This window comes from Coenobita brevimanus, chromosome 100, assembly GCF_032717465.1.
Source record: "Coenobita brevimanus isolate Jiangsu-jjx chromosome 100, ASM3271746v2, whole genome shotgun sequence".
In the NCBI taxonomy this organism is placed as follows: domain Eukaryota; kingdom Metazoa; phylum Arthropoda; class Malacostraca; order Decapoda; family Coenobitidae; genus Coenobita; species Coenobita brevimanus.
The window spans coordinates 53,061,507-53,088,930 of NC_137053.1; the positions used below are offsets into that span (position 1 = coordinate 53,061,507).

Sequence of the window (27,424 nt, forward strand, 5' to 3'; positions counted from 1 at the left end):
TCTGTACATGGATGGGGTAATAAAAGAGGTACAAGGTAGGGTAGTGGATGTTGAAGTGGCCCTGGTGAGAGAGGATAGTGTTTGGAAACTCCCTGTACTGTTGTTTGCAGATGATACTGTGTTGTTGAGTGAAGACGAAGGGGAGCTGCAAGGCTTGGTGGATGAGTTTGAGAGAGTGAGTAAGAAATGGAATCTAAAGGTGAATGTAGGGAAGAGTAAAGTGATGGTCTTTGAGAGAGGTGAAGTCAGTGAATGTACAACGAGGTTGGATGGTGAGGAATTGGAAAATGTGAGTACGTTTAAGTACTTGGGTAGTGTGTTGAGTAAGGATGGAGGTTTGGAGGGTGAAGTGCTTGAAAGGGTTACAGCAGGGAAGAAAGGTTCTTTGAAAGCAGTGATAAGAAACATGGAAGTGAGTATGGAAGTGAAAAAATTACTACATGACAGTATTGTGATACCAACTCTAACGTATGGAAGTGAAGCTTGGACGTTGTTGGAAGGACACAAGTCAAGAGTGAGAGCAGTGGAAATGAGTTATTTAAGAGGAGCCTGTGGAGTCACATGGAGAGACAGGCTGACGAATGAGGATATAAAGGAGCGTTGTAGTGTTGATGTGGATGTGATAGGAAGCGTTATGAGGAACACACTGAGGTGGTTTGGCCATGTGGAGAGGATGGAGGGTGAAAGACTGACGAAGAGAGTGTATGTGAGTGAGGTGGAGGGGGGAAGAGGGAGGGGGAGGCCGAGGATGAGATGGAGGGATGGGGTGGAGAGGTATATGAGAGAGGGGGTGTGAGTTGGGAGCAGGGCAGTGAAATGGAGGGGGACAGGGCGACTTGGATGCGATTTGTTTGTGGCCACCCCAAACAGGATTGAGGCGTCTGGCAATAGATAGACAGATAGAATAATAATCTGGCCTTTTGTTTCTCAAAAGCGCCAGCTCTTCCTTTTGGGAATTCACTAGCGCTCAACACATACATTATTTTTATAATTACAAGAACTGTGACATTTCTTGTATATAATACAAGCTACATCATATATACATGAAAGTGGCAATAATTAAACCCTATAATCATCCGTCATAGTACCTCTCTCCAGGTCATAGCATTTTGAAAAAAAAAAGGCTTTCAGCTGTCTCTTAAAGGATTCAACAGTAGAAAGTTGTCTTATGGACAATGGCAATCTCTTATATAATCTAGGGGCTCTATATGCAAAAGAACGATCAGAGAAAGATGACTGGTGAATGGCTCCTGGCTCATCAAGACGCAAGGAATCATCTTCACTGCGTAACATCACACCCGGGCGTGTCGATGGGAGTTTTAACCATTCAGAAAGACACTTCGGTTCACCAAACTTAAGAACCTTGATTGTAATAAGACACAGTTTAAATTCAATTCTAGCCTTTACTGGTAACCAATGCAACTAAATCAGAAATGGGGTAGTTGAGGTTCTCGGGGGGAGACCAAAGATAAGCCGTGCCGCCCTGTTCAACACAGACTGAACTTTTGTTAGTATATTATTAGGAAGCCCAACCCACAGTGAATTACAATAATCAACACGAGACAAGACCACTGCACGGACCGATGTTAAGGGGAACCGTCTATTCAGGAATTTTCTCACAGAGTACAGATTTCTGATATGCAAGTTACACCCTCTTACAATCTGATTAATATGTTCTTTGTAATTTAACTTAGAATTAAAATAAACACCCAGAACTGACTGGATGCAGCTGTGACACGCCAATGTTCAAAGCCAGGGCATTGTCAGTGTCATCACCTCTTCTGTTTCCTCTGATGATGATGATCCCGGTTTACCATCATTCAGCTTAAGTTTCCTCTTAGCCATCCAAATCTTAATATTAGACATTAGAGATTCAAACTTTGTCTTAGTATCGTTGATATCTGACATCTTAACATAGAGCTGTGTGTCATCAGCATAAAAATGATAGGACACATCATGAGCATCAAGTAAAGACGATAAACTACTTGTGTAGATAGTAAATAGAATTGGACCCAAAACTGATCCTTGAGAGACTCCAAATAGAAGAGGAGCAGAATCAGAGCTAGTGTAATCAACAACCACTCTCTGAGATCTGTCCGACAGATACGACTTAAGGAGCAAAAGGGCACTATCGCGAACGCCATAAAAATACAGATCATCCAACAATAGTTTATGATCTACTGTATCAAAAGCTGCAGACAGATCCAACAGAACCAGGAGAGAGGACGTCCCACTACAAGTGTTTGCCACCAAATCACTCTGAATCCTTGTTAGTGCAGTTTCAGTTGAATGGTATTTTCTGTATGCTGACTGAAGAACAGGAAGAACTCTGTTGTGTTCCAGTAGTGGTAAAAGTTGATCGAGTATGGCCCGCTCAGTAATCTTGGATAAAAAAAGACAGGTTTGAGATGGGACGATAATTTGTCATGCTCTCGACATCAAGGCCAGGTTTCTTAACCCTTACACCGCGGGCTTGTTTTGCTTTGACTTGCGGCTCCCGCGGGCATATTTGCGCTCCAACAGACTCTCTAAAAATATTTACCAAAAATCAGTTATTAGTCCTAGAATATTAAAATCACATATACTTATGGCATATAACTTCAGCTTTCGCCTTGGGTGTTTGTTGAGCCTTCGTCGAGTGCCGTAGGACTTGTGGAGACCTCTGAAGCTGTTAACGAAGTCTCCACTTTACACTTCCCGACAACTCGTAATATGATTACCACAGCCTGATATTATCACTAGAAACACTAATCTATGATTCTCAAATAGTTTGGAATCCATACTCCCCCAAAAAAACACTGTGAAAGCAATGAAAATTACGAGGGCGTATGACCATCCCACTTCCGATCGTTCGCCGCTAGTGTTGTCTATTATTCATAAAAACACTCACAGTTTATATTTCTGTTACTATATAGCACTTATATATATCTACAGTCTTTATCCATAAGGTTCCTTCAGTAATAGTACGGTAGTTTATTGTCACTGTAGGGATTCAATTTCTTTCAGTAACATACGTAGCATTCACTTTCTCGTCCTGTATACTAGCATTGAGAGTGAATGTCACTTTCACCTTCACTCTCATAACTCATAGTATTCATACATGCTAGAGTGAAACTTTCACTTTCATTACTCCTAGTATATATACTCGTGTTCTTTTAATACCACTCATTTACATTTCTATTTACATTCTCTACTTTATTTACATTATTTACCTTTCTATTTTATTTACACTGTGTTATGCACTGTCACTTGAAGTAACTTATAAAACTATTTTCCACTGTTCACTTATATTTACATTCATTGCTTTCTTGCAGTTTACACATTATTTACACTTTATTTACAATTCCACTTGCACTGTTTTACTCAATAAAAAGATCACAGTCACTCTCTATCAACTGTCAGCCCTTTACCTCTTTCCACACGAGGTTTAGTAGGGGGTAAAGGTCACAGGGCCTTTTGCATGGGGCTATAAAGCGACGGAAGTTAGCAGGAGCAAATCAGACATACTCCCACTTTCAAAGACGACAGTGAACTGATAGTGGTGGCCTCCTGCCACCTGGCTAGGGTAGGTCCAATACTACCAACTTCAGCCCTATGAGACCTGCTAATATATAGCAATGAAATGATTGGCAGGAAACCAAGACAATACATAATAAATTAGGTAGTTCCAGGTGAATGTAAATATCACTTAGGCTTCTCCCTTCCCTCCTTATATGTATATTTATTACGAAAATAGGTTATACAGCATATTTCAAGGGGAAATAAACAGCGAAAATTAGCGAACGAGTGCACGTGAGGTGTTGTCAGGTGATAATTAGCCAATTCCAGGTGTATGGCACTATCACTTACCTTATTTCATTTTTGTACATATTATTTGGTATAAGAATAGGGCATAGGGCTTATTTCAATGGATGAAATCAGTGGAAAACTCCAGGGAAGATTTACTTAGCGTAGAATACAGTGCGGTGGCCTGCAATAATTAGGTAGTTCCAGGTGAATGTAAATATCACTTAGGCTTCTCCCTTCCTTTCTTATACATATTTTTATTACGAAAATAGATTATACGGCATATTTCAAGGGGAAATAAACAGCGAAAATTAGTGAACGAGTGCACGTGAGGTGTTGTCAGGTGATAATTAGCCAATTCTAGGTGTATGGCACTCTCACTTACCTTATTTCTTTCTTGTATATATTATTAGGTATAAGAATAGGGCATAGGGCTTATTTCAATGGATGAAATCAGTCAAAAATTCCAGGGAAGATTTGCTTACCGTAGCACGGCCGGGCATGCGAGAGGATAGGGTAATAGAAGGGAGGTAGGGAGGGGAGTCAAGAACGGGGAGAAATGGCCAAATTGTCAACAATGGATGGGAGTACAGATGAGATTAGGAGTGCTGACTAGTGTTGGACATTGGCAGTACTGAGAGATGATACAAGCCACCACTTCAAAGCCCGGGCGAATTCAAAATAACACAGAATCATAAAAGTGTCGCCCAGCGGTATGATCCCTTGCTCCCAGGCGTCACAAAAGTGACGCCCAACGGTTTAGGGGTTAATTAGGGGCCTAAGCAAAGCACGTTTCTCAGACTGCACAAATTTACTTTCTAAGAAGCATCTATTTATTATGTTGCAGATCAAGTCTGCAGCATGCTCATAGACATCAGGCAGTTGTGACATGTTACACGGATCGAGTGAGCAAAATGTTTTATTAAGTTCTCTGATGTAATATTTGACTTTGTTTACATCCACTGGATGAAATGTTGAAAGCAAATGACCCCCGGTGCACCGTGGCTGGAAGTCAACTGAGTACGCTTCACTAGGAGAACTGCCGTCTAAATCACTTCTTATGTGAGATATCTTACTTGTAAAAAATGAAGCAAAATCAGAAGCCAATTGGGCATCAGATACAGAAGTTGGTTTAACAATTACATTCCTCCGACCAACCAAATTGCTCACAACTGCAGACAGTTTTTTTTGATCACCAACACATGAATCAACTTTATTTTGATAATACCTAGCCTTTTGGGCCTTTACAGTGTGAACGACTGCTTTTCTCGCAAAAACATAACGCAAACGAGTTACTTCGGTCCGCTGCAAGTGCCACTCACGTTCTGCCCTTCTACGTTGTCTACGCAGAATTAATGGATGGACCATACCACGGAGAATTATCACGTTCAGTGATTGCTTTTACTACCTCAGGACAATAATGGTCAAAAATTGACCTGAGCTCGTTGTAAATATCAACCAATTCACCAGAAGAAAGACTTGAAAAATCAATGGGGTATAAACGTTGATCAATTTCAAAACACATCAACTGGCGGTCAACATTGTTGTAATTTCTGAACCTGATGACCTTTTTATATGAAGGGGATTTCAGGACATCAAAACTAAGAGTGATCAGAGCATGATCAGAGATGAGGGGGTCAAATGAGTCAACCTCCACATCTGATACACGCCTGCAACTAACAGGGGACACAATCAAGTCAAGGACATGTCCTGAGACATGAGTTGGATTACTCACATGATTGAAAAAATCGTTCTGGGTGATCAACTCAAGGAATTCTGAAGAAAATGGTTTTGACTCTGGACTGTCAACCCAATAAATGAAATCACCACAAACAAGAAGTCCCCCAGGTTTAAGAGAAAACCCTTCAAGAAACTGCCCAAACTCCTCCATAAAACCTCGATCTCTGCCCGGATGACCTGGTCGATAGACAATTGCAATTCTAATGGTATTCTGATGGAAATTTATTAATACTTCCATAAATTCAAATGAAGATCGGGTCAGGTCTGAGTCAATGAGAGAAACGTTTGCAAGTGCTGCCGAGTAGATGAGTGCTACGCCTCCTCCCAGATAGTCAGCAGCAGGCCTGGGAATACTAATAATAGAATGTGTCTTAGGCAAAGCATTAAAAATAATATCGATATCAAACTCATACAACCAGGTTTCAGTCAAGCACAAAATATCAAGCTCGTGCTGATTAAGAGTTTCATTAATATAGTCTATCTTATTACGGATGGAACGAATATTTAAAAGACCCATCCTTAACTGGTTGAAGAGGGACGTAGTTTTTTGAATGGTCAATATTGGTGTTTTCAATCAATCTATTCCTATGAGAAATCATAATTGGACATTCTCTACTTAATGCAAAATGGGCAACTGACTGACTTTGAATTAGCATCCTGATGTCTTAAAGAGGAGCAGTTGATGCATTTGGGAGAATTTCTGTTACTACAGTCCTTAGATTTATTTATGGGCTCCAGCACAAAAGACGCATTTAGGTTCGTCACTTTTCCTAGAACATCTCTCAGATGTATGACCAAAGCCTTGATAGTGATGACACTGTGTAACCCAGAATCTATTGAAAGTGCAGCATCTTGTATGATCTAAATAGATGTACAGTACCCTCGTGTCCAGCACGGTAATATTGTCATGCATGGGTCACGTGTTGGACCAAAAACGTGTTGGACTAACAATAGAGCTTATGGGGAAAAATGAATTATGTCAGCAACCCTCGGAAAAGTCACCCTAAATACCTACCATATACCTATACATATATTGGTACTATTGTAATTATAATAAATGGTACTGTGCTATGAATGATAACTAACCTTTTAGGATAGTGTTGGTGGGCTTGCTGGGAATGGAAGGTGGTATCCAAGGCTGTAGGTAGTCCTACTGGGTACCCGGAGGATGGCTGCTGGCGTCATTATCGGGTAATGGCTGTTGTTCCTCCTCAACCTCCCTCATAAATCCTTCGAAATCACACTCAGAATCACTATCTTCGTCCACAGCCATGGAAGGTCCTGCTTCTGCCTGTCCTAGCACTGTAATCCTCGGCAAAGTGCATGCTTCTCACACTGTTGCCAGAGCTCCGTCTCGTGACTGTGGAAAGTGATCGCTGTCGCTGACTTGGTAGAGAATAAGGAGAAGCAACTTTGTTTATAAACTGGTACGCATGCCGATGAGAAGGGTTTCAAAACGATTGATATTTATTCTAAAATATTAATATGTATTCAGTGTCAGGCTAAATGTTCAATGCTGTAGTACGATACATTTTCTGTCGAGTCGCCTGGGTTTTGGTCACACTGTTTTGCCCGTCGTATCCTCGGCAGGAATCCATCCAGATGAATTCCAAATGCCCATGGTATCGTCGGCAATTTTACCACGTTACCGTTCCGATTTACCATCGTATCCACGGCAAACCTGGTATGAAGTACCGTGTGATAGCCTTTGGCTGCCAGGATCTTGTCTTAAGTTTTTTATTATGATCACGTTGGCTTCATTCATGTCGTAGGCCTTGGCAATGTCAACTTTCCTCTCCCTTTTCTTCTTCCTCTCGATGCTTTCTAGCTTGGTGGCCTGAGGGAGGTGCCGACGCTTCCTGGGGTTCTCAGAAGGCTTCCTAGGCATCGTGAGCAGGGTAAAATGCAGTAACAAGGCCAGAAAATGCAGCAAGAAAAAAGCACCTTCCAATGCAATTATGCAACTGAATGGCGCTGTGGCGGGAGAAATGTAAACAAAACATCACGTGACACCAGAAGCGTTTTTAATTGGGCGGCATCACGATCACATCACGATAGCGGGCGGGGAAGGCTACTTGATCAGAAGTTTTTCATTGGCTATCATCATCATGGGAATGTCCAGTATGACCGTGTTGGACCGGGGGTGATCGTGCTAGAGTGAACTCTGCGGATTTCGCCCACTTCTCGGAGCTCTGTGCGTGTTATGCTAACACACTTGTGTTGCAGTAATTAAATCGTATTAAATAATACTAATTAATTGCTCTCCGTGCTGGACCCGAATCGTGCTGAACTAACATGTGTTGGACGCGAGGGTACTGTAATTACCCTGTTCTACAATGGAGGATCTCACCTCTGGCAACATCTTCAAGGCAGCAATTTTGGTATTATTCCTTGTCCTTGTGAAGAGAAGGTTGAGGGTACAACCTCGATCAAAGAGCATCTTAATTTTATTGTTTTTTCTCAGAATATCTGGGATGATGTCAGAGTCATCCAAGGAGGAGGAAAGGCCTGTCACGGTCATTTTAGGCAACATTTTCTTTGGCTCTGATATGCAAAAAGTGCCCTCAGAGCCAAAATGATCAGTCAGCACCCCAGTTGCTTCAACCTTGGCCTCAGCTGACGGAAACTTCATTACCAGCCCACCAGCCTTGGTCTTAATGCAACTATCAACCGGTACCGAGTTAAGTATGCCTCTGATGTCTTCTGGTCCCATCTGATTTGTCAGGGCACCAGTGCCACTCTCTGGTTTCACAATCAGTACATACTGACTATGAATGGCATTTTTCTGTCTGGCCATGAGCGCTGATCTCAATCACGCCCCCAGGCAGATCCTTCCCTCCCCCCACGAGAGACCCACGAAGAGCATCTGCAAATGACTTGGCCTGATCTTGCGTGACCGCCATGGGTGATGAGATCTTGGTCTCTAGTGCCTCCAGTCTATTTGATATGTCTCTGATTGCTCGAAAGATCGGCCCAATAACTTTATCTTCAAACTCCTTCTTGGTACTACTTCCTGCACCAGCCAAGACCTCGTCTGCTGGTGCAATACACTGGCTACACAGCCAACGAAAGCCCAGCTGGTGGCTCTTCTTCATAAATGGATAGTCACCTGCATCCAAATTTTCACAAGCTATATGAATCCACTCAATGCAGCAGGTGCACTTCAGTGCTTGTGCACTTTTTGCTACAGACCTACTGCAGTGAGGGCACTGGTGTTGTTTACTCATGATAAGGGAGAACAAAAAAACAAAACAAAATGACAACAACAGCAACACCTATATACAATACTACCCGGGATAAACCCGGGTAGCGCCGCCCCCATTTGTGTCACCCTAATTTAGGAGAAAAAAAGAAAACCGAAAAAAAAAAAAAGCACAAAAAACAGAAATGGGAAAAAAAACAAAAAAACAGGGTGTCTGCGAGGTCACCACGAGCAGGTGGGGTACGACTTGACTACTCTTCTAGGAAAGGTAACCCAAACCGAGGTGCCGCAAAAGTGCTGAGATGGTATTGAAACTTTTCCCAATTCGAGCTTTATAGCAGCAGCAAATACGTCACTTAGGCAAGACCTCATTGGTTACGATACTGCCACGATCCAATCTCGCTGTACATTCAACAACATAATATCATCTGCCAACAACAGTACAGGGAGTTTCCAAACACTACCCTCTCTCACCAGGGCCACTCCAACATCCACTACCCTACCTTGTACCTCTTTTATTACCTCATCCATGTACAGATTGAACAACCATGGAGACATGACATATCCCTGTTTCAACCCAACCTTCAAAGAGAAAAATTCACTCAGTTCACCATCCACATGCACTGCAGCCTTAGCACCATCATACATACTCTTCACAGCATTCAACAACTTCTCATATACTCCATATATTCTTAATACTTTCCACAATCCTTGTCTATCCTCCCTGTCATATGCTTTCTCCAAATCCATGAAAGCCGCATACAACTTCTTTCCCTTCTCTAGAAACTTTTCCACCAAAGATCTAAGAATGAATATCTGATCTACACAACCTCTTCCCTTCCTAAAGCCTCCCTGTTCTTCTCCAACTAATTCCTCTGTTTTTTCTCTAACTCTGTCAATAAGTATCCTACCATTCACTTTTCCTATTATACTAAGAAGACAGATACCCCTATGATTACCACACACTTCTTTTTCCCCTTTTCCTTTGTCTATCTATCTATCTATATACCTAGGCTGCTTCCCCCAAGGAAAGGGAGGTAGCCGAGACAGGACGACACACTCCCCATTTACTCATCCATTCACACACATTCATTCGCATATTAGCCCCAAAGAGGAGAACGGACAGATCCTCACTGCACCACACTGCACAAGGGTCAACTGCGCAATGCAATCAGTGACATCCGCAGCAGGGCTCGACAGCAGAGCTGGTTTACCCCTGCCACATCATAACAGACTCATCCACTTACCCGCACCTGACCGGGCCAATCTGCACATTTTCCACATCTATTCTACTACTATCTCTCCCCCATACTTCAGCATTTCACCATACACTCCATCAATTCCTGGGGCTTTCCCCAATTTAATTTTCTTCATCGCTTCAACAACTTCTATCCTACTGGTTTCTTCCTGTCTTCTGACCTCCCTCCTTCTCCCAGCCATTCCCCAGCCATTTATACTCGCATTACTTCCATCCTCTATGTTCAACAATTCTTTAAAGTGTTCTCTCCATCTGCTCACCTTTTCTCCCTTCTCCACTAATAATCTACCATTTTTATCTTTCACTCCCCTCCTACCTTCACTTCCACCCAGTCTTACTCTTTTCACCTCTTTCCAGAACATTTTCTTACAGTCCCTCCACTTTACATGCAAGTTCCTTCCAAATTCGTCATCCACTCTCTTCTTACTCTCTCTTACTAATCTTTTCACCTCTCTCTTTCTACATATAACTCTCTCTTCCACCTCTCTACTTCTTCCACGCCCCTATTTCTCATCCATTCATCGTATGCTTTCTTCTTATGTGCCGCAGCCTGTCTCACCTCTTCATTCCACCACGCTGTTCCTTGCACCCCCCTCCGTCTTCTCTTCCTCCCACACACCACATCACATGCTGCACATATTTCTTCTGTAAATATCCTGCACACACCTTCCACGTCCCCCATCTGCTCCAATTCATAAATATCTTTCTCTTGTGTATGGGTGATTCCCTCATCCGTAATGGATTGTATTTTATCTTTTACTTTGGTTTTGCTTCTGATGTAGCTGTAAAATAGCTTCGGTTGATCACTACTTTTATTTACGATATCCTCTTCAAACTGTTTTTGGGCTTCCCTCCTTATTCTTGTATAATTGTTTCTTGCCTGTTTATAGTTGCTATATGCCTTCTCATTATTCTGTCTTCTGTATTTATTCCACAACAAATCTCTGTTTTCTTTTGATTTTTTACATTCTGTATTGAAGCATTTCTTTTCTTTTCTTTTCTGCTTCTTTGTGCTGTGGAATGTACTTCTGGACTCCTATTTCATAAAGTTCACAGAATTTTTTATATATAGCATTTAAATCTTGTCCTCTAAGCTCCTTTTCCCAATCAATTTCTAAGAAGTACTTCTTTAGGTCATGATAATATCCCTTTTTATAATTTAGGCTCTTTTTATAACTTTCATTCCTGTTAACTATGTCATATGCAATCCTGAAGTTGCAATTTAGTACTGCATGGTCGCTTTTGCTAAATGGAGGGTGATACATTAAATTGTCAATATCGTTTTCTTCTATCTATCTATCTATAGCCCGATGCCCTAATCCCACAAAGGGTGTCTGCAGACAAAACGCCTCCAAGTCGCTCTGTCACCCACCATTTGACTACCCTCCCCCCAGCTCACTCCCCCCTCCCTCATATACCTCTCAACTCCATCCCTCCACCTCATCCTCAGTCTACCCCTCCCTCTCCCTCCCTCCACCTCACCTACATACACCCTCTTAGTCAGTCTTTCACTCTCCATTCTCTCCACATGTCCAAACCACCTAAGTGTATTTCTCCTGATCTTCTCAACCACATCAACATCCACCCCACAACATTCCTTCACTTCTTCATTCGTCAACCTGTCCCTCCATGTCACTCCACATGCTCCTCTCAAGTAACTCATTTCCACTGCTCTCATTCTTGACTTGTTCCCCTCTTGCATGGTCCACGGCTCGCTTCCATACGTCAGGGTAGGGATCACAATACTATCATGCAGTGACTTCTTAACTTCCATACTCACCTCCCTATCTCTCATCACTGCTTCCAGTGAACCAACAACCTTCCTTTCCTGGTGTACCCTTTCACGCACTTCATCCCCCAATGTTCCATCCTTACTCATCACACTACCCAAGTACTTGAATGCACTCACATTCTCCATATCCTCATCATCCAACCTCACTGTACACTCTGTGACTTCATTCCTCTCAAACACAATAACTTTATTTTTGTTTACATTAACTTTCAGCTTCCTCCTCTTACACACTGTCCCAAATTCATTCACCAAACCTTGCAACTCCCATTCATCTTCACTCAACGATACTGTATCATCAGCAAACAGCAGCACTGGAATCTTCCAAATCTCACCCTCATTCATTAGAGCCACCCCCACATCCACTGCCCTACCTTGCACCTTCTTCACAACCCCAGTACAGTAGTTTGACATCCCACCATCAATAGACACTACAACATACAAGTTGGTGTGTATCCATACTTATTAATGTAGCAGTAGAAATGTTTAATTTTAGTATTTTCCACTCCACTCTTCCACACACTTTTGTGAATCCCCTTCAAACATTCTTACCTTTCCTAATGTCCATGGGTCTCTTTCTTTCTCGGCTGCGGCTACGGTGACGCCTATCTCGAGACCTTGAACGGGACCTGAAATTAAATGTTGTACAGTATGGTCTTCATACAACATGAGATAGGTTATGCAGAACCTCGTGCTAAATCAAATTCATGCTAAAAAGTGACATATATTTGCAAGTAAAATAGGGGGTTTGGTTCTGGTAGCCCCCAAATTTTTCTTTTAAAATATATACAGTATATAAGGGCAGGTTATTACAAATATGACTGCCTAACAACACTTGAGACAGTGTGTTTATACACTGTATGATATCACTGACTAGACACATAAGAACATCGTAACTTAGCCTTACCTAGCTGAGAAGTTCTGCCCCCCAGTACTCCCTATAATTCTGACCAACTAGGATTGGCACTAAGCCTAACTCTGAAAGCCCAACCAGACAAAAACTTCAAGCCTAATCAATACATGAAAGTAACCGCTTAGCATCACACTTACTTCGCCAAGAATACTTTCAGTGGTAAAAAAATAAAAAATAAATAAATAAATAAATAAACACAATGTGAAACTATTTTTGAAAGTATCATCAGTCATCATCAATAAAGGTAAAAATACAATGAAATCATAAGCATGGAGTGATTGCGTACAAGATTTCTGATAAACACCAATGCAGTAATTTTGAAAAGAAAAAACAAGTCAGCAAAGCAGTATAATTTATATGACTATAATGGACTGGTTGATGGTTGATTTTTTTTTTTTTTAAGTAAACAATTTATTTGGGTAATAAATGTGTTGAATTATCCTATGATATAGCTATGCTGAAATACCAAAGTACAAATTTAGAGATATAAGCCTTCAAAGTTGCACAAAAAGAGATTGAAGGCAGAACGAGCCTCAAGTGGCTGTGACATCATAAACCCGTCAAACCCGTAAGACAAAAGAAGACTGATCCCCAGCTAAGTTGTTTGATTGTGGTTCTGCTGAGCTTTGCTTCATGGGCAAATAACCACCACTGGTGCAGGAACACAAGTAGAAAAGCACAAGAGACATGAAAACCAGGAAGCTGTGGTGGCGGGCACTGGATCAGGAGTACTCCATGACAACAGGCAACTCCTACTCTCTCCAAGCGGTGCAAGGAAATACCAAATCGGCTGTCATCTACTGAATTGGCACTTTTAAATGGAAAATATTATAATTTTTATCCCCATATTTGTTCATGCACACCTAATTATCTGAAATCCGATCAAAAATTTGTGCTTAATATGACTGTTAATAAAAAATCAAGTTTAAGAACTAAAACGTGCTGAAGTTAGTGGATATTTACCCTTAAGATAACCTGCACTGACAGAGTTCCATTTTGCATCAATACTGATTTAAAGTAGAAATTAACCCTATCAAGTTTCTGGGCTGGGAAGATTATGTCTGTGCTAGAGTCAGCCACTCACGCTGACCCACATCTTCGTGGCCAGATATTTTTCTTTGATCGTTCTGTGTAAATACAATTTTCATGATAGAATGTTGGTTTTGGTGTCACTTTAAAGCTGAAGAGTTGTACTTTATCGTAGTATGTTCAAAAATGGAGAACTAAGAAAATAAAATGTCAAAATGACAAGTTGAAGTTAGGTGAAAAGCAAATATTTTATACCTTGATGTAGAAAAATATTTGGCAAAAAAGAACTTATAAAGATATGTAAATCTGATTTAAACCATACAAAACTACAGTAAATTACCTATACAATGATATATAGATGATGGTAATTTCTTGCATTTTATTGCACGGTAAAGTGAAAGGAAAGAGACGCACAATTTTATTTTAGTCTCGGCCTCATATTCACTTCGCAATCATTTTCTTTGATTGGTCAGTGTAAATGCACTTTTTATGATAGGATGCTGGTTGTGGTGTTATTTTGAAGCTGAAGAGTTGTACTTCATCATAGTATGTTGAAAAAGGGAAAACAAAGAAAAGAAAAAGTAAAAGTGACGAGTTAAAGTTAGGCAAAAACCGAAAATTTTATACCTTGCTGTAGAAAAATATTTGCCATGAATAAAGTGATAAAGAAACAAAGCCATGAGACAGACCAGATGAGCAGTACTGCCACACACAGCACAACCATTCTGAGACGTCATGCTCGAGTTTCTTTGTTATGACCCGTAAACACGATTTATGGTGAACACTTTACAAAACTTTCTTAAAATGACAATTAAAAGTGTCATCGGAATCTCTGAGGTTGGATTTGAAATGACTATCAAAATCGTCATTTGAATTTCAAAGGGTTAATGTATTTACACTGTACAAGGAGGCCGTAGCACGGGCCGAACAGGGTAGTACTCCCGAGGGGAATGGGAATGCTGGTGATAGGGAGAGCTGGAGCTCATGTTTCTCTAGCTATCTAACCATCCCCCTTTGCTGACCTTTTTTGTGTGACAGTAACATGGAGAGTAGACCAGCATACTCTCCCAAACATTTCCTCTAACTATCTATGCACTACACCACATGCACTTTACATTTCACACAACGTATACCACTACATTACAGGGGTTGGCGCCAGCAAGGGCATGCGGCCAGAAAACTTTGCCCCCACTACCTAGTGGCGGACTTCTGGGGGGAGGCGTGGCGGGGGTTCCGCCGGCATAGATCGTGGGTCCAGGGCGAGATGGGGCTCGGACCTGTGCTAGAGGGTACAGGGCATTGTGGTTCACAGGCTGCCACTGCCGCCCAATAGAGAGGGGCCCGAACCTGGGAGTAGCGCCCCAGGAGGCTGCCCTATCGGTGGGTGTATAATAGTGGGATAGTTGCAGTGCCAAGACGTGCTTGGAGGGTGTCCCTGCAGCTGTCCTGGCAGGGTGCCCCGAGGCCACTACCACAGCCACAGGTAAGCTGGTGGGCTAGGGGTCCCAGATCCATTGCCTGGACCTGGGACTGTGCAGTGAGTGGGACCTGTGCTGTGTCTGTCCCCCTTTATTAATACTGAAGATGACAAAACAAAATAAGTTTCAAAGCAAACCTGAGGACAGTAAATCACCCATGGGGATGAGGGTGGGTTCATGGAATGTGGGAAGTTTGAGGGGAAGAGCGGGGGAAGTCGTTGAGGCATTCAGTAGGAGGTGGATGGATGTGGTGTGTTTGCAGGAAGTCCGGTACAGGGGTGGATCAGCCAGAAAGATTGTTGGGAAGGACTGTTGCTATAAGTTGTTTTGGCAGGGGGGGACAGACGGATATGGAGGTGTTGGTGTGATGATTGCGGAGAAATGGGTGGAATATGTTATGAATGTTTTGAGAGTAAGCGATAGGATATTGGTAGTGAAAATTCTGTTGGGAAGAAAGATAGCTGCGATTATATTGGCATATGCTCCACAGGCAGGATTGGATGAATCAGAGAAAGATAGATTTTGGGATGATTTAATACGTGTAGTGGGTGGTATGCGGGATGATGAGATAGTGATTTTGGGAGGGGACTTGAATGGTCATGTAGGTGAAGCAGCACAAGGTTATGAAGGAGTGCATGGGGGATGTGCGTATGGTCTAAGGAATGCAGAAGGGGAAAGGATACTTGAGTTTGGGGAGGCAACGGACATGATTGTGTGCAACACATATTTTAGGAAAAGAGACAGTAGGATAATTACGTATGAGTCTGGGGGAAATAGCAGTCAGATAGATTATTTTCTGGTTAGGAGGGCTGATAGGAGGTTAGTGAGGGATGTTAAAGTTATAGGAAGTGAGGAGTGTGTGCAGCAGCACAAACTATTGATATGTGATATGGTGCTTAAAGAACAAGTGATGAAAAAGAGGACTTATGTACCTAGGAGGAAAATATGGAAGCTGAAAAACCAAGTAGTACGGGATGACTTCTATAGCGAGTTGAGGAGAGTGGTGGCTGAATAGGGAGTTGTAGACAGAGGCGTTAATGAACAGTACAAAGCCCTCAAGAACAACTTCTTGAGAGTTACTGATGTAACATGCGGTTGGACAAGAGGACCACCAAGACATAAAGTAACTTCGTGGTGGGATGAGGGTGTAGAAGCTGCAGTTAAGGAGAAAAGAAGGCTTTTCCAGGAATGGAAGAAGGGTGGTATCAAAGAGGAATATTTGGCTGCCAAGCGTAGGGCTAGAAGAGAGGTATACAGGGCAAAGCCTGAGTCACAGAGACAATTACTTGATAACCTAAATCATGAGGATAGGAAAAATATATTTAGGGTGGCAGGTCAGGTGAAGAGGGATAATCGGGATATTATAGGTGAGCAGTGTGTGAAGAATGATGAAGGAAGGGTAGTGGTGAACAGTGAGGATATTAAAGACACATGGAGATAGCATATAATTGCTTTGCCACCTTCTTCTTCTTAGCCGGTGGTGCTGCAATCTTGTGGCAGGAAGGACACGGAGCATCATCAGTGTCCTTGTCATCATGATCTTCCTCAGTTGGCTTCTTGTACCACTTGTCACTATCATCATCTGAGGGGTCATCTATGCTGCTTCCACGCTCGTCCTCAGACCCAACATGGTCGTCATCACTCTCCCCATCTTTGGGAAGAGTTCAGCCCTTATTCTAGGGGTTGTAAAGCCCTGGCGTGATTCCAGAGGGCAGTAGTGCATGGGGGTGCTGGCCTTGAGGGGAGCGAAAATCGGACATCCACTCATGACTGTCATGCGCTGTACTGACAGCCTGAGTGATTTAGAGGGTAGAATAGGTCAGTGTCAACGTCTCCCAGACCTTCGTTCCCTTCCCAAAATTGTTCACAAATTTTTACAGATCATGCTGCATCGACACCAATGGCCACACCACGGTAATGCATCGTTCAACACCAGCGGCCAATTAACCCCTAAAGACCTACGTCCAATAATCGTTGGTTCTGATCTTGTTCAGTGAAGTTCTATGGTCGACAATCATGGAGAGGTTACAAAAAAAACAGGAGAGTTGTAACGTAGCCTCTTTTATGACATAAATGGTATCTAGCCAGTGGAAACTAAGAGATGAAGTGGTGGAAGGCATGATCAAGCCCCCTCCCTGGGTGTGGGGTGGGATCCACCCTCCATGTCATCTCTCCACCTCCCTCTGACCCATTGGATCCTGCCCTGTGTCCCATCCCACCCAAACAGTAACTCCTTGTATTTCGACGCATTTTACTTCAACGCCTCGTTTTTCGCACAAGAAAAAAGTTTCCGAGTTGTCCCACAATTCGTTGATTTCCCTACATTTTGCTGCTCCCAGCCAGCAGCCAATGGAGCATACCGATGCTCAATTGTTGGCGGCCATCTTGGAACCATCGTGCCCTCTACCGATACAGCGGCAGTAATACAGACCCACAGGCCATTTGTTTTTTTTGTGCTGTGCTTGCCTCGTGGCTCGTGACTTTCCGACCCACACCTGGACGTTTGAGATGCAGCGCACCAGTGAAGTACAGTGCACAGAACGACGAGATGAGGGGGATGGTGCAGTGCCATTGCAGCAGCCTAAGGAAAAGCGAGTGTACAGGGTTGGCCAGAAACATCGCTGGTATTCAGTTGCCAACAAGGCAAGGATTTTGCAGCTCATTCAGGAGGGGCTGACAGCCCCTGAAATACGTCGCCTGACAGGGGCTCCTGAAAGCACTATAAGGACCCTCAGGAAGAACAGGGAAACTCTCAAAAAGCAGGTGAGTACACGTTAAATAATAATAAAGTAAATGTGTCTGCATTGTTTTTACTCAACCTTTATTTCTGCCACTAGTTTTTACAGTATCAGTACTCACCTAAAGGGGTAAGTTTATTGAGGTAACCAACGTTAACCAACCAAGTCATAGTTAGAACAGTTCAGGGACAGAATATACAGTCAATCAATAAATCAATCATTTCCTGTGGCACACCACACACTGAATAGTGCCACGATGAACTCTCGCCACCAATATTTGTCACTTGCCATTTCCTTCAGGTCCCACCAACACTCCTCTTCTGCTTCTCTTTTCATTGTCCTCAATGTTGGTTACTGTACTTATAAAGTTATGTACATTATACCCTTAAGGGTGTACTGTTTGTGTTCCCTTAGAAAAACATTAAACATGAAATTATTTCTTCTGTGTACAGTTGATTATAGGGTGTTGTTATGCTTGTGTGTTTGGTTACTGTACTTATAAAATCACTGTACATTATACACTTAAGGGTGTACTGTTTAAGTGTTGCCTTAGAAAAACATTAAACATGAAATTATTTCTTCTGTGTACAGTTGATTTTAGGGTGCTGTTATGCATGTGTGTTTGGTTACTGTACTTATAAAGTCACTGTACATTATACCCTTACGGTGTACTGTTTAAGTATTGCCTTAGAAAAACATCAAACATCAAATTATTTCTTCTGTGTACGGTTGATTTTTGGGTGTTGTTATGAATGTGTGTTTATGTCAATAATCGTCCAAAGGTTGCGATCCAGACCAAATTCTTCCCGTCCAACAAGACTGATTGTGGGGTAAGACATGTCATGGCCATAACAGAAGGATATCTTGTCTGCGGGCTCGACAGCCAGAGCCGGGAGGGTGTAAGCATCTCTACCAGGGCCATCAAGGACGAGGCACGAAAGATACATGCTGCAGTTTGCAGGAAGAAGAATATAAACCCACCACCCATGTTCAGAGCGTCGTCAGGGTGGCTCTTCAGGATTAAGAAATGGTGCGAGGTGAGAAGGGTGGCTTACCACAGTGAGGTGGCCTCTGCTGACATTGATGCAGTTGCTAGGTTTCCAGAGGAGGCAAGCAAGATTGTTGAGGAGAGTGGGTATTCATGGCACCAGGTCTATAATTGCAATGAGACCGGCATCTTCTGGAAGCAGTCTGCGAGATACATGTACCTGACGAAGGGACAGAGGCAGGCAGTCGGCAAGAAGATGAATAAGGACAGGCTGAGCATCTTACTCACCTGCAACGCTTCTGGCTCACACAAGATGAAGCCTCTAATCATCCACAAATTCCATAAACCTCGGCCCTACGGACACTGCAACATGAACAAACTCAATGTTACTGGGGAGGTCACGCCACGAGGCTACATGGTGGAGAGTGTGTCGCACGAGTGGTTCAACCGGTATTTCGTTCCCCTCGCACAGAAGCACTGCAGGAAAATGAACCTGGCATTTAAGGTTGTTCTTTTTATGGATACTGCAAGAGCACATGCCAAATATCTTGTCGACTGTTACCCTGACGTCCATGTTGTATTCTTACCATTCAACACAGCTTCACAACTCCAACCCCTAAACCAAGAGATCATCGCCAACATTAAGAACATGTTCTATTCTAAGGTGCAGGGCAGACTCAGGAAAGAGACAAGTGACCACACAATTCTGCACCAGATTCAGGAACAAGAGGAAGATTCTGACGGCGGAGATGACCCACATTGCACACCCGCAGCCTCGCCAGAGTCTCAGGACCTTCCGAGTAGTCCACAGGCTACACCAGCAGCAATGTCTCCCAGGCCGGAACTGTCACCAAGTAGTCCAGAGGAGCCCACACCGGGACCGTCCTCAAGGCCAGACCAGTCTCCTAGCACACCCACACCCCTGCCACCACCTGCCGATTCTCGACCTGCCAAGACAGTAAGTCAGTTTTGGAAGGATTTCAACATAAAAAATGCAGTGGATATCATGGCTGAATGCTGGAACAATGTACCCCAACCGCTATAGCATACAGGTGGAAGAAACTTTTCCCTCACCTGACTGTGGAAGGTGAGCAGCAGGGGGCAGACGACACTCTGGCAGCCATTGTGGAAGCTATCAGAAACACAAGCCAAGATGCATTAGAGGTGGAAGAAACGGCTGTAAGAAAACACTTGACACACCACGACCTAGGCTCAGGTGCAGTAGACATAACAGAGGAAGAGATGTACTCTAGTGAAGAGGAGAATGAAAGACCAGAGCACACTGCAGAGGGCAAGATGAGCACACAGAAATTCCCGATGTCACTAACCAAGGAAAAACTGCCACTCTTCACCAGATTATTTAATTTTCGAAATTTAATTTTCGACATCAAAATCGGTCAACTAAACCCCGTTCCTTTTGTGTGCCTTCTGTGTTACTAAAAGGAAGAGAGAAATTATAACAACATTATTTTACTCACTGCTACAGGGAAGAGAGGCTGTATTATAATCAAATAGAATCAAAAATTGGTGGGGTGCGAGTATCATCTCATTTTAGGGACAGTCACTACTCTTTCCTTCCTTAAATATCGACGAGCTTTATTTTACATCCATTTCATGTATTTGTCCATCAAAACAAAAATAAATATGTTCTGAGAAACATGTAACGATTCTCCATTAAGAATTATTTGCTCGACACGGTTGAAGATAGTACGTTATGTTCACAAATAATAACAAACTCACATGTGTCTACTGTCCCGCTGGACCTGCTGTACAAAGATCATGGAAAACTGTTGCACAGAAAAATGGACAGTACCTAAACTGAAGTTTTTCCTGAAGTCTAGAAGAATACCCTGTTCAGGGTACACCACCAGCGTGCTGTGCTGACTTTTTGTACAGTATTTTGGAGCCCTCGGCATCAATGGATTTCGGCTGGCAGTCTTGTCTCTGCACGTTTTCGGCTTTAAACATTGCACAATTTTCATATGAAAAACTGTGCAGATTTTCTTCAGCATTTTGGAGAAGAAACATTGTTCTTTTAGAAAACTAAATTATATGGGTTTCAAACAAAAGGTACAGCTAGAGACTTGTAAATATGTGATGAATGCTGTCACACCCAGTGTGCTTTCAAGGCTTCTATAGTAATGTTTTCCTGCATTTATCGCATTAAAGCATATCTAGGAAATTAGTATAACTACTAAAGAATAATATCATGAAGAGCTTACGTACTGTATATCAATAACTATCATGGGAGAGATTTTTAAAGATATTCGACTTCTGTGGTCTCTGCATGAGTAGCCCAACTTCCATATGGAACTAGCTGGCGATCAGTGGCAACTCTTGAGTTAGTGATGGTGGGAATTATCCCAGACCCTGTCCACCATAACCAACATGGCAACCACCTTCGACGCATACACTAGGATTATGCCTGAGGCTAGCAACATCCTATCGACCTTGACTGATCTGAAGTCTCAAGCAATGGCCGTCTACAACAGGAAACATCAGGAGCAGAGACAAGCCCGGATCACATGATATTTTCAGGAGAGAATGTGGCTGCTCTTCTGCAAGACTTGGATGTGCCAGCATGGGTGGATGAAGGAGGAGAAGTGGACAGAGAGGAAATGGAGGTGCTGGAGCCTGAGTTCGTCTCAGAGGGTTTTGGTCTAGGTGTTGAGGCTTCCCCAGAGAGGCCCATGTCACCTAGTAACCAGCCCATCTACCCTCAACACACCTTCACTTGCCACTCAAGCCAGTCTTCACTTTATTTCTGGTAAGGATTTTTGGTGTTGCAGCTCTTTATAACAACTTTAATGTCTTTTCAGGTCATGTTTATTATGTTATCCTCTTTTAGCACTAGTAAACACTCTTCATTTTGGGTACGGCCTGTTTGGTGTTATAGTACTTTATGATAAGGAAGGTACACCCGAAAGCAATAATCGGTAGCCCCCCCTAGTAGCTCAAGCCAAGGGAAGGATAGACCAGGCAAACGAACATGGCCTCCCCCCTCCCCCACCCCCATCCCACCCCACTCCACCCCTCTCTACCCAACCCCTGTCAAAACGATGCCGGGTAGGTTTGTATTATATGTGGTTGGTGGTTATGTTGTGTCCATGTCTGTATGATTTAACATTTACGTGTGTTAATATTAGCATTAATAACATACCACGAGTAATGTGCGACAATGTGTTATTAGCTTGAACATGAACGTGGAGAAGCACTATCTACCTATCTATCTATTGCCAGATGCCTCAATCCCATTTGGGGTGGCCACAAACAAAACGCCTCCACGTCGCCCTGTCCCCCGCCATTTCACTGCCCTGCTCCCAACTCACACCCCCCTCTCTCATATACCTCTCCACCCCATCCCTCCATCTCATCCTCGGCCTCCCCCTCCCTCTTCCCCCCTCCACCTCACTCATATACACTCTCTTCATCAGTCTTTCACCCTCCATCCTCTCCACATGGCCAAACCACCTCAGTGTGTTCCTCATAACACTTATAACATCCACATCCACACCACAACACTTTTTATATCCTCATTCGTCAGCCTGTCTCTCCACATGACTCCACAGGCTCCTCTTAAATAACTCATTTCCACTGCTCTCACTCTTGATTTGTGTCCTTCCAACAACGTCCAAGCTTCACTTCCACACGTTAGAGTTGGTATCACAATACAGTACTGTCAAGTAGTAACTTTTTCACTTCCATGCTCACTTCCCTGTTTCTTATCACTGCTTTCAAAGAACCAGCAACCCTTCTTCCCTGCTGTACCCTTTCAAGCACTTCACCTTCCAAACCTCCATCCTTACTCATCACACTACCCAAATACTTAAACGTACTCACATTTTCCAATTCCTCACCATCCAACCTCGCTGTACATTCACTGACTTCATCTCTCTCAAAGACCATCACTTTACTCTTCCCGACATTCACCTTTAGATTCCGTTTCTTACACAGTCTCCCAAACTCATCCACCAAGCCTTGCAACTCCCCTTCATCTTCACTCAACAACACAGTATCATCTGCAAATAACTGTACTGTGATGTAAAATAAAGGCAGAATGAAAAAGGCGGAGAGAGTATACCATATTTCGTGGCATGTTAGACACTGCAGTGTGAAAGACGCACTCTAATTCTGGAAGGGAAGTTCTGAGAAAAAAAGTATGTCTTGACCAAGACTACAGAAAGGTTACTTGATATGAGTATTTTTCACTAAAATACACACTCACCTTTCAGAACCTCTATTCAGTACTGTATATCTGTCTTTGGTTTCCTTATTTTTATGTAAAAGAAGGGTATAAGACATGAAAACAAACAACCCCTTCCTTACATACTGTTACTGCATTCCATGACACTATCTTAACACATTAGAGTCTCTCTTCAGTACTGTATATATATGTTTGGTGTCTTCATTTTTATGTAAAAGAAGGGTACAAGACAAGAAAACAAACAAACAACCCCTTCCTTATAAAATATTACTCCAAACCACGATGCCATCTTAACACTACCCGTTTGTTTATGAAATATGAAGTCCAAAGTGTCCGATTCCTTTTGTACAATTACTGTACTTGGGACATGCTGTTCATCTCTACTAAGGAACACTAAATATGTATCAGTATATAAAGATAGGAATTATTTTTCATGAAATGAACTTAAAAAAACAAAACTCAATAAAACCAGTTCTTTCATTGATTTAAGAAAATACAATGGCCATTAAGTGAAGGAATACACTATATCTCCAAAACAAATGCCAGCATGTCTTCAAATGCCTGCATGTACTGAATTTTAGAATCACAAACAACACAACCAAGTTCCCAAAAATCAATTACAAGGAATGTTTACACCATTTTATGTACCCTAAAAGTACCAGAAACCATCCTAACGTGGGATGATCGAATTTCCATATCGCTAGGCGCTGAACTGCTAAATTGCTAAACCGCTAATAATGCTGTAATTTCGGGAAGTATTATTTAATATTGCAACTGTTTTTTCCATTTTTCACTAACAGTAATATAAGACTGCTTCCTTCTATGATGCTCTTGTATCGAATGAAACAAAATATCAGTAGCAGATGCCAGCCTAACAAGGGCTTTTGAATTTCCATATGAGACAGACGTCTGTTACAATAACTCAACAAAAGTCATGCTAGCCAACGTCTCCAATATGCTTCCCTTGCTAGTTAGTGATTGGATAGCAAGTGATCATTATTGCCTTTCAGAAAGTTAGCAAGGGTTTCAGAAGTGATCATGTTCTGAGAGTTAGGGGAACGCTAGGTGCTAAACTGCTAAATAGCTAAACAGCTAATAAGCTGTAATTTCAGACAGTACTGTTCAATGTTGCAGTTGTTTTTCCCGTTTTTCAGTAACAGTAATATCAAACTGTTTCCTTCTATTATATTCTTGTCTCGAATGAAACAAAATATCAGTAACAGAAGCCAGCCAAACAAGGGTTATTGAATTTCCAAATGAGACAGACATTTGTTACAATGACTCAAACGTCATGCTAGCCATCATCTCCAGTGTGATTCCCTTACTAGTTACTGAGTGGATGGCAAGCAAAGTGATCATGACAGCATTTCAGAAGGTTAGCAGGGAGTTCACCAGCGATCATGTTAGCCTGCTAATGCAGGGTGTATGCTACATGCTAAATTGCTAAACTGCTATACCGCTAAACCCCCAGACCGTCACATGGCCAGTTGTAAACAAACCCTAAATTTTTTCTTGAACCTGGGTGTTTCTAATCGTAAAATCTGAGTATATACACAAGTGAATGTAACTTTTTACAATAAATCAAAGGTGTTTTGACTGCCAAACAGTGAGATGATCCTCTGTAAAAGTGATTCTTCTAAATGGAGCCAAGGTCTTAGTCTCGCCTCCAGGACACAGCAGGATATTTGAAGGTGATTTTGAGACAAAAAAAAGTGTGTCCTCCACCCCATGAAATACGGTAGTTTTATTGCATTTTATTAATACATTCATATTAATATCAAGTAAATAATATTCACATTTCATGTGTATGAAACTATTTCACCCACATTTACGATATCTGTTACCCTCTGTCACTCCACCCCCACCACCCGCACCCTTAGTTGCCGCTTCACTGCAGTGCGAACCAACAAATCCCAAAACATGAACGAAACATCTAACATGCTTTGAGCACACATTTTATACACCTCTATATTGGAAATCAGGTGGACATGACACCGTAAGGTATAGGAGCGAGTTCTCTGTGGTTTAAATTGGTAGTTGAAATACACCCAGCAATTTTCCAGTGTTAGAGTCACAAGGCCATAAAGTTGTGTATTGCTAGCATATTGTTTGGGGGTTACGACCTTTGTATGTTGCCTGTCTTTGCAGAAAACAACTTGGCATTTACAACACGCGAATAAAAGACTTATATGCGAGACATGGATGACTTATTTTGCTCTAGGCCTTATTACAGCGGCCAAACAAAATTATTCCTCATGGGACTAGCCGTCTAACTCCTTGCTGTAAAGTAACATAATTCCACAGTGCAGTCACTACAGTTATACATGCTGATGTAATTATTACTGTGGTTAGGATGAAGGATATGATGATGGAAGTGGTAACTGATTCAATAAATAACAGGACTGTAGTCCTGTTATTTATTGAATCAGTTACCAAGTGAAGATTGGACGTTGTTGGAAGGTCACAAGTCAAGAGTGAGAGCAGTGGAAATGAGTTATTTAAGAGGAGCCTGTGGAGTCACATGGAGAGACAGGCTGACGAATGAGGATATAAAGGAGCGTTGTGGTGTTGATGTGGATGTGATAGGAAGCGTTATGAGGAACACACTAAGGTGGTTTGGCCATGTGGAGAGGATGGAGGGTGAAAGACTGACGAAGAGAGTGTATGTGAGTGAGGTGGAGGGGGAAAGAGGGAGGGGGAGGCCGAGGATGAGATGGAGGGATGGGGTGGAGAGGTATATGAGAGAGGGGGGTGTGAGTTGGGAGCAGGGCAGTGAAATGGCGGGGGACAGGGCGACTTGGAGGCGATTTGTTTGTGGCCACCCCAAACGGGATTGAGGCGTCTGGCAATAGATAGATAGATAGATAGTCCTCATCTTTAGATCGAATGGCTATGTATTGACATTGTGTGGCAGGTCTGTGTGTATGCATATGTATTTACCTAATTGTATTTACCTAATTGTGATATACAGGAAATGAGCTACGCTCGTGGGGTCCCATCTCTGTTTCTCAATAAGTCAAATTTAGCTTTAAACTTGTTAAAGTTTTTAGACTGGACGATCTCTTTGTCCAGACTATTCCACAGGTCTATACATCCATACGGAAAACTATATTTCTTGATATCCTTCGAGCAGCTTGGTTTCTTGAGTTTCATTCCGTGTCCTCTTGTTACTCTCATATCTCAAACAAACAGATCTTCTTTGTCAATTTTATCTACTCCCACCATGGTCATGAACACTGCAATCATGTCTCCTCTCTTTCTCCTTTCTTTTAAGGAAGGCAAATCCAGCTTTTCCAACCTTTCTCTATACAAGAGATCTGCCAGACTGGGGACCATTTTGGTTGCTGTTCTTTGTATTCTCTCAATCTTGTTTATATCTTTCTTTTTGTGTGGGGACTACACTACTGCTGCATATTCTAACCTGGGGTGAATCATGGCCACAAGCATTTTTTCATCATCTCCTCATCCATATAATGAAAAGCTACTCTTATATTAGTCAGGAGTTTATACGTCTCTCTAACTGCCTTGTTAATGTGTTTTTCAGGTGACAAACTACCCTGGACCAACACTCCCAAATCTTTCTCTTCTCTCGCTTTTGTGATTGGTTCATTACACATCAAATAATTCAATGATGGCCTCTTGGTACTTTTACCCATTTCCAATATTTCACATTTCTTTGCATTAAATTTCATTTCCCACATCCGGCTCCAATCGTGTATCCTATCCAGATCCTCTTCCAGCATTTTACAATCCTTCTCAACTTCTACCTTCCTCATGATCATTGCATCATCAGCAAACAGACTTGCATAACTGTTCACTCCATCTACCATATCATTTACATAAATCAGGAACATTACTGGCGCCAACACCGAGCCTGTGGGACTCCACTTGTTACTTCCCTCCATCCAGACATCCTATCCTATATTACTGTCCTCATTTGTCTGTCTTTCAAAAAGTCTCTCATCCATTCCAGGAGGTTCCCCTTCAGTCCTCCTAAATGCTCTAGTTTCCACATTAGTCTCTTATGGGGTACCTTGTCGAAGGCCTTCTCCAAATCTAAATACACATAATCCACCCAACCATCTCTCTCCTGTAGCACATCAATCACTCTTGAATAAAAACTCAACAAGTTGGACACACATGACCTTCCACTTCTAAATCCAAACTGACTATCAGCCAAAATATTAATCTCTTCTAGATATTTTATCCATCTATCTTTCAGAATTCTTTGGCACAATTTTGTGACCATGCTGGTTAGCAACACTGGTCTATAATTCAGGGGTTCTTCCCTGTTTCCTC

The 27,424-nt window shown here is 42.3% G+C and overlaps 1 protein-coding gene across 4 annotated transcripts in view; it reads right to left on the reverse strand.

The window, feature by feature from the left end:
- The window catches only part of LOC145414592 (uncharacterized), a 260,262-nt gene that overhangs the window by 44,280 nt on the left and 188,558 nt on the right, over positions 1 to 27,424 (reverse strand). For all 4 annotated transcript variants that reach the window (XM_080284118.1, XM_080284116.1, XM_080284117.1 and 1 more), the window contains one exon: positions 12,328 to 12,404. In XM_080284118.1, the coding sequence (XP_080140244.1) occupies positions 12,328 to 12,404 (77 nt within the window). The remainder of the gene's footprint in view (positions 1 to 12,327; positions 12,405 to 27,424) is intronic.